The sequence below is a fragment of the Mercenaria mercenaria genome, chromosome 3 (assembly GCF_021730395.1).
Source record: "Mercenaria mercenaria strain notata chromosome 3, MADL_Memer_1, whole genome shotgun sequence".
In the NCBI taxonomy this organism is placed as follows: Eukaryota; Metazoa; Mollusca; class Bivalvia; order Venerida; family Veneridae; genus Mercenaria; species Mercenaria mercenaria.
This window is the reverse complement of record NC_069363.1, coordinates 70,933,537-70,942,818: the sequence shown is the minus strand read 5'-3', so window position 1 is coordinate 70,942,818 and position 9,282 is coordinate 70,933,537. Positions and strand designations below refer to the sequence as shown.

General features: G+C 34.2%; 1 protein-coding gene across 1 annotated transcript; it reads left to right on the top strand.

Moving 5' to 3' along the window:
* The first annotated feature begins 5,144 nt into the window (after positions 1-5,144).
* Positions 5,145-8,686, top strand: LOC123524443 (uncharacterized). Its single transcript, XM_045302648.2, has 2 exons — positions 5,145-5,272; positions 6,962-8,686. The coding sequence occupies exon 2, from the start codon at positions 7,043-7,045 to the stop codon at positions 8,144-8,146; it is 1,104 nt and encodes a 367-aa protein (XP_045158583.2). The 5' UTR covers positions 5,145-5,272; positions 6,962-7,042; the 3' UTR covers positions 8,147-8,686.
* Positions 8,687-9,282: the final 596 nt, after the last annotated feature.

Here is a 9,282-nt window from a genome sequence, read left to right as displayed (position 1 = left end):
CTGAAGTCAGTTCACTGCAGCTATCAGTTGCCTGTAATATATTTCCTTATTGGACAGATCGAACGAAATAAAATGTTATTTTACTGTGTCCATCCTTGATTTCTAATATACTTCTATAATGAACAAATCAAAAAAAAAAAGTGTTAGTACCCTGCAGCCGGTAATTTACTCATATCGACAGATAGAACAAGTAAAATGTTAGTTTACTGTGGCTATCCCTGGCTTGTGATATACTAACATATTTGTCTAATTGGACACTGTCATATGTCAGTTTAATGGCTCAAACTACAAGGAAATGTGTATTGTCAAACCATGTCTATCTGGTAAGAAATGACAGTTTCAAGTGCCGCAACCACAAGGTAGAATCTGACAATATTTGATTTTTATACGAGATAAAATTACTAAATCCACTGGCTCAAACCTCAAGGAAATGTATTAACAAAAACAAATCTATCTGATAGTAAATGACGGTTTCTGGCGCAAACCACAAGGAATAATATAAATGAATATTCAAGATCAATGGCGGAAAGCCCAATGTAGAATTCGACAAAATTCCCCATTGATATGAAATAAAATCATTAGTTCAACTTGCTCAAACTTCAAGGAAATGTATAAAGTAAAAGCATACATTTGTATTTATATCATAATTAATGGTTTCCACTGGCTCAAACTTCGGGACATCTGTGAATGTACAATACAATGAAAAATGAAATGGAGCAGGATCACTCCACTCATTTAAATCACCAACAGTAAAGTTAGAAAGCCTTGTCGGCGTCGGGACATGATACGTGCAAGTTTTAGAATAAAAATGCCCTTGGCATAATATGATTTTTTTTCCAAAACCGTATTTCCGTAGAAAATATGCTAGCTCGACATAGATCTTCTATACATTTTCCTACACTGACGGGCAGAATTGTCCGAATATTTGGTTGCACGTGGGAGTAAGTTGTAAAGAGCCAGCCTTAACGAAAACGCGACACTGTTAACAGCAAATTTAGTACATTGATTTTGTGTTATATTCTTCAATTATTTTGACGGGAAAATTGCACGTGCCTTCAATGATGCTCCTTTGCTACTGACCGCGTTTTACGTGCATTTTATTTTCGTGTCAGTAGCTATGTTAAATTTTCATGGAATTGTAAGCAAAATGTTTTACAACCAAATGAAAATACATGCTTCAGAGCTTGAAATTATTTCATTTCTGTAGACCAGTGACCGTCTCTAAAATGGTTGAGGTTATAATATATTTCATTCAAGTTCTAAGTATATAAATGATGTGATCAGCTTCCAAAAAGAAAGGATGTTAATGTTTAAACAGTGGTTGGCTGATAATGTCAATTCTTTCATTTATACTCTTAATAGTGATACACTAAACCCAGTGGCCTGAATAAAAAAAGGGCTTTTTAGCTACGTGCCAAAAAAAAAACAACAACAACGAAATCACGACTTTTTAAAGAAAGTTGCGTTTTGATTCTTGTTCGAACTCCCCTGGCCTTTTTTATTTAGGTACTGATTTGTTCTTTCAAACAAGGTATCATGTACTGGCTTGTTCTCGTGTTCCAACAACGTATTATTTTAATAAAATCGGACATCGGGTAATAAAGACATATTCCACCCCTCATTGACATATTTTAACGGAAAATAGTACATTTTGAGAGGTTCCTACGACGGAACCGTATGAATTATTATATATGAATTATGTATCTGTTTAGATCTGTGGTAGAAAGGCATGAAACAATTATATATTAAATATGTATATCACGACTGTTTGTTGATAACATCCAAAACGAAATTTCACCATCAATGTGTATATTTCAAATAGTTATCGAATTATATCTTGCATGTGATTGTGATAATATTTGTATTGATATATGCTTCTCTTCTTATGAAGGAATAAAAGATTGATCTATGTATTATTTGCTTACGAAAGAAATGTTTACTTACATTACTATTAAACAAGTCTATAGATCATACAGAGGGACACAACTTACACAAAAGTATTCATTTCCATAGAAATAATAGTTATGCACAAAAGCCTGCTACTTCTGATTCCAAGTTGATGTACAACAGAGTTTTTTTAGACAAATAAGATGTATTTTGGCGCTTTTCTCGCCTTTGAACATGGCACCAATGTTCGAGTCCTGACGACCCTTAGGGTCGGGATTTAAACATAACCTATACATTTATTGAAAAAACCCTTGGTCATTGTGTGAAATTTGATCAGTGGCTTTCAAAGTTTACTTGCAAGGAGAAGCACTAACTTCATATAAATCAGCAGAATTATTGTCCTAAAGTTACAGTCAGAAATTTTATAGTATTTTACAACAGCTGAAATACAAAGAAAATTTAAGAATTTCATGAAAAATTAAACGCAAAGTAAATTGAAAGTAAAAAAAATTTAGATTGCAATTTGATAGTAATTTACATAAATTCAATTCAATGCAAAATATGCATTCCACATTTAGATGTGATTTAAGTTACATATATATTTTTTAATGCACCACTCAGAACGTAATTTTTTATTGGTGATAGCTGATTGGTCAGTAACGATGTCAATTAATTAAATAGCCAACGGTTCCGCCTATCTTTATGACCACCAGCCAGGCGCAATACACAGCCACTGTGCACTACGGCCAGCATTCAATAAACAGAATCAAGCTACTGGAATACATGACCTGTATATTTTTGTGACGTAAAATTAATTAAATTTACAGCTTTTTTAAATTTATACAAAGTAATTCATATAAAGTTAATTTTAAGGACGACTTTATATGAGCCGGTATACCTTTTAAATTAAAAGGACAGACAAAAAAGCTAGACATGATGGACATGATCGGAATACACTTTCCATAACCTGATTGTTTTTAAAAGAATTCGATCATATGTAACATAGATAATTAACCTACGAAAGGAAAATAAAACACATTCGCGCAGAATGTTTTATACGAAATTGGAATTGTGAACCAGCGGGAAATTTCCATTACCGAAATGCAGCCGTAGCTCTTTTTTTCTTTTTTTTATTAAATGGTGTTTTTGCAGGACTTATGGCAGCATTCATTCGTATATATAATATGAATAATTAATCTTTCAATAGGAAAGTAATATACATCCGCGTAAAACGTTTTTATAATAAATACGAGTTTGAATTTCCACGAGAGCACGCGAAAATTTGCGCATTCGTAAATGAATTTCCTAAATCTCTCTATAAGAAACTACTTTTTTTATTATTTTTGTAAGATGCACAACCCTATTCAATCAGACTGAACATAAATGAATAAAACCGAGAGAAGTTTATTAAAAGTTATTTCTGTATACGATTTCTGACGGAAATATTCTTCGCTTACGTGAATGACCAAAATAAGAGTCATCATCTTGTCCATTCGGGTTTATTTTGAAGAAAAAAATACATGTCACATGCTTTGTCATGTATTGATATTAGCTACAAGACCGATTCAAGGCAGATTCTTTGAAAAGTTTGAAGCATTTATGTTTCTATTCTAAAATCATTTTTATTTTGTTTTAAATATTAAATAATTATAGTATAAATTGGTAAAATTTGGTGCATTTTTAATTTTATTGACTCTATTATACCCGTCAGTGCAAACCCTCAAAAATAATTGAATGTTAAGACTATGAAAAACTGAAATATATTTACAAATGTGTAGTGTGTTACCTGGGAGAGTTCATTTTCATTACAATTAAATATATATTTCTTGCAATTGAAGATTCTTTGCGGGTTAAAACGTGAAGTTAGGATTAATACATATATGAAACTGACATGTTTAAAAATTAGGGAACTGAAATTGCACGTGCCTGTTTTAAAATTGCACATCAACCTCTACAGAGAAAACACATTTTAATAAGAATATACCATCTTGCAAATGATACAAGTTGATAATTTTTCCTCAAAAGATATTTTGTTATCCTAATCTACCTAATCAGAATCACTGGAGTGAACGTGGTCACGTGACACGCAAATTCAGAACGAGGTTCAACAAACACGCTTTTAGACGAACAATTATTGAAACAAACGTTTTTCATAAATATACAAAAATTAACGAAGTATTTGGATTAATAACAACGGAAATAGCGAAAACTAACATTTATGTACATAATCCTAGCTTCATCCCTTTGCGGATTGCTCTGATTCCAAGGGAATAGACGATTTATCGGGGACGATTGATAGTTCTTTGTTTCTCGTGGAACCCCGCAAAAGCATGTCGGAATCCGCAAATAACGTTGTAATTTTGGATAATCCGGCAGACGTTGTGGCACAAACTGTTACAATTTCATCTGATAACGAGAATGGGAAACGACCGGTAGCAACAACGCCGTACATTTCGGATAGTGAAAGAAGTTTGGACGAAGGTGAAATATCTGAGTCAAATGATTCCGATGATGAAAGATGCTTGTCCCCTAAGGCTCAGAAAATTGAAGAGGAATGCACATCTACCCCTGAAAGTAGAAAATTCGAGAAATTGAAATCTAGGCAGAAACTGTTTGTAAAAGAAACTGTGTTTGCTCCATCTGTTAGTGATCAACTAGCAGAAACAGTAAATGAAGGTCTCAAAAATGCTGTAGAACATAAGCGGGAACATGTAAAGCAGCTTATGAGTAAATATGTCCGTCCAGAGAACTGTGAATTCCTATCTGTACCAAAGGTAGAAAAATCATTGTGGACAAGTAAAAACACAAATAAAGAAGTGAAAGACTCTGACAAATTGCTGCAGAGAACCCAGGGTTACTTAACTACAGGTATTACACCTTTGGTTTGACTAATGGACAAATGCTTAAAAAATGACTCAATAGATTCTGAAGAAGTGATTGATTTGGCGATGGACGCGTTCACTCTATTGGCGTATGCCCACAGAGATTTGTCCACTCAACGGAAGAGATTATTAACCCCTGCAATTAATAGGAAATACCGAGCGCTGTGTCAGGATTCATCACCGGTAACACCTACACAGTTCTTTGGAGATGACTTGAGCAAACAGATGAAAGAGTTGGATGAGAGTAGGAAGCTGGAAAATGAACTTGTGGGCAGTTCGGCTTGGAAACAAAGGACTTCTTCATCTAAACACCAGGCAGTTTACAGAGAACACCGCCAATTTGACAAAAAATCTGGTAACCTTCATCATGGAAACAGATTTCACAATCAACAGAAGCCTTTTTTAGGACGAAAGAGGCCTCACGGTCTAAGCCATCAATCATCACAGAAGGGCTACAAGAAGACCGGGGGCCATCAACAGAAATAATACATAATTCCGACAGTGTAAGTACTTCAAAAATTGGAAATTTGATTAATACCCCAGAAAACTTTAAAGGTGGAAAGATATCAGATTTTCATGAAAATTGGAAACACATCACCTGTGACAAAAACCTTTTGACAATTGTTTGTCAAGGTTACAATATTGATTTTGAGACAAAGCCTTGTAATTCATGTTCAAGAGGTGAAATTCATTTTAATTCTACCGAAACAGAAGTAATTGATTCACTTCTGAATAAATTATTAGAAAAACAAGTGATAGAAGAGACAACACACACGGACGGACAAGTTTTATCTAGCATTTTCATTCGGACTAAATCAGATGGCTCACATAGGGTAATTTTGAACTTGAGCAATCTAAATGAACATATTGAGAAAAAGCACTTTAAAATGGAAACTTTAAAATCAGCTTTGCCGTTGATAAAGCCCTCATGTTATTTTGCAAAATTAGATCTTAAAGATGCTTATTATAGTGTGCCCATCTCGTTTGACTCACGCAAGTTCCTCAGGTTTACATGGAAAGGAAAGTTGATGCAATTTACTTGCCTCCCAAATGGGCTTTCTTGTGCACCTCGCATTTTTACTAAACTTTTAAAACCTGTATTTTCTAGTTTACGGAAAGATGGGCACATTAATGTATCATATATTGATGATGTTTTGCTTCAAAGTGACACACACCAGGACTGCATAAATAATGTGTCTGATACAGTGAAACTTACTGACAGTTTAGGGTTGACAACACATCCAGAAAAGTCAATTTTTATACCAACTCAAGAAATAGAGTTTGTCGGGTTCCTTCTAAATTCAGTAAATATGACAGTCCGTTTGACCCCTAGAAAAGTTTCAGATATTGCTTTGAACTGCTCTCTCATTTTACGAAAGGAAAAAATCACAATTACTGAATTTGCAAAAATCATTGGTAAACTTGTTGCAGCTGAACCCGGGGTATCATTAGCTCCATTATATTATAAGCCTTTAGAAATACAAAAGGCAGAAGAGTTGAAAAACAATAAAGGCAATTTTCATGCGGACATGACTGTAAACTCAAAATCCAAACATTGTCTACAATGGTGGATTGAAAATATAGGAAAGGCCTTTAGACCAATTGCACCTAAGTCACCAGATCGGGTGATAGAAACTGACAGTAGTAGAACAGGGTATGGGGCTCGAGATGTGACAACTGGGAAAATTTCGAGCGGGGTTTGGACAGAAGCTTATTTAAAATTTCATATTAATTATCTTGAACTTAAAGCTGCTTTTCAGGGGTTAAAGTCATTAAGTAATGACAATGAACATGTTCAAATCCTACTTGATAACACTACGGCTATCAAAAACATATCAAAAATGGGGGGTCGAAAGTCTGACCTCAATGACTTAACAAGGGAAATCTGGGAGTGGTGTGTTACAAAAAACATAACTTTAACAGCTTTTCACATCCCAGGAAAATGTAGTATTTATGCAGATGCTCTCAGTAGACAAAAATTAAATGCGGATATGGAATGGATGTTAGATCACAAATTTTTTTATGTAATCATGAATAGATATGGACCGTGTGAAATAGATATGTTCGCAGCAAACAATAATTACAGACTGCCTCGGTATGTTTCATACCTACCAGACCCTCGTGCTTATGCTATAAACGCTTTTTCTTTTGAAATGGACTGATCTAAATTGTTACATGTTTCCACCTTTCAGTGTAGTGGGAGCAGTGTTACAGAAAGTAGAAGCAGAACAGGCATCAGTGGTGTTAGTGGCACCCTTGTTTACGACGCAACCATGGTTCCCACGGCTACTGAAAATGGTAACAGCACATCCATTTTTGTTACCAAAAGGAAATCACATTCTCCAAAACCCATTAACCAGAAAACACCACCCGATGGAAAAACTACAACTGTGTGTTTTCAAGATATCAGGACAGAATTGTGCAGTCGAGGCATTCCAGAGGCAGCTGCCGACATTATCCTTGCATCCTGGAGATCGACCACTAAAAAACAGTATGGGACGTATCTCTCCCAATGGCTGTCATTTTGTAGTGAACAACAGATCCCTCCATTTTCACCATCTGTAAATATGCTAATACAGTTCTTGACAACATTGTATGACCAGGGTTTACAGTATAGGGCAATTAACACTGCAAAGTCAGCAATATCTAGCGTAATAAATTTTTTGAGCAATAAACAACTTGGAAACCATATACTTATTAAACAGTTCATGAAGGGAGTGTCTGAAAATAGACCTGCTCTTCCGAAGTACAACTGTACTTGGGACGCTGCTCTTGTGCTAAAATTTTTCAGTTTACATAAACTTGTAAATCAATTATCAATTCAAGAGTTAGGAACAAGATTAGCGACACTTCTCGCACTAACGACAGGCCAAAGAACTCAAACGCTTTTCTTCATGGATCTTAAAAATATTGTTTTAACTGACACTGACGTGAAAATACGGATAGGAGATCCACTTAAACAATCAAAAGTGAACTGTCATCTGGGAGAAATATATATTGAAGCATATCCAGATGAAAAACTCTGTGTTGTTAAAACTCTGAAAGAATATGTTCAACGAACAGAACAAAAACGCGAAGACACAACAAAAGTTTTCATAAGTTCCAAAAAACCATTCAAACCAGTATCTAGTTGTACTATAGCAAAATGGATTAAATCCGTGTTAGGCAAAGCCGGAATCGACATGTCAGTATTCACTGCTCATAGTACTCGTGGGGCATCCACAAGTGCACTAACTAACAGAGTGCCAATTGATACAATCCTTAGAACTGCTGGTTGGAAAAGAGATTGTGTTTTTAGAAAGTTCTATAAAAGGGACATAACAAACAATAGTGATTTCAGTAATGGGATCTTAAAGCTAAATCAGGGAAAAGCATGAAAAAATTATCATGAGACAAAACTGTTGTGTGAGGACTAAGTTGTTAAAATTATTTCAGGATGTACAGTTATAATCAGGGCATAATATTTTCACTAGTCAATTTTATAATGACTTGCTAGTCAAAATTTTTGATTAAGTTTACTTTTTGTTTTCTAGTCGTATAAATTTCGTAATAGTTAACTAGTCAGTTTAGTTGGTAGTAGTGTATCTTATATTTCATATCTATACAACTGTTATACATGTTTTTGATTTTTATACACACATACATGGATGTATTTTATGCTGTTTACAACTTTTGCATAATGTTTGCTATGTTTATGTTTGTATATAGTGTACATAAAGTTTTATTTCATGTAAAAATTGGTTATTTGTTTCCAGTTATAATTTAGGCCTAAAAGAAACAGGATCACCATGACCATGGACTCTAAAAACTCCAGTGATTCTGATTAGGTAGATTAGGATAACAAAATTGACAAATTAAACGAAACTTACCATAAGTTGAAGTTTGATGTTAATTTTGTTAGTCCTAATCTACCAAGAATCACAGGCCCACCCATTTAACCAACCCTATTAGGAGATTGGGCTTTCTTCCATGGTTCATGATGATACCTCTCTAAAGTCTGAATTTGCGTGTCACGTGACCACGTTCACTCCTGTGATTCTTGGTAGATTAGGACTAACAAAATTAACATCAAACTTCAACTTATGGTAAGTTTCGTTTAATTTGTCAATTAACACTAAACCAACTTACATAAGATACACATATTTCATTGGATGTCTGACATATAATTTTAATATATGCGACTATGCACGAGAAAATGATTTAGCTGTATTTCGTGTAATTATGCGAAACATTATTTTTACTGAAAAAGCAGTGTTTCTTTCTTTTTTTTCAAAATATATTAACACTATACTGACGAAATATTTTATTTGAAAGTCAGTATATTTTTGGAGCATGGGAACTTTGATTTGGTTTTCCGACTAGCTTTGTATCGACTATGTATTCAATATACATAAGTCTTTTTTTTCCATTCTTTATCCGAAACAAGACACCCCTACAGATGTTCTACTGGAGTAAGATTTTGGCATTTTGCTATCAATCTTATACTTATTTTATGGAAGTTTTTGTTATACGT

What these genes read in the sequence shown, in the direction of transcription:
- LOC123524443 (XM_045302648.2), top strand. Translation starts at nt 7,043, where the DNA reads ATGGTTCCCACGGCTACTGAAAATGGTAACAGCACATCCATTTTTGTT.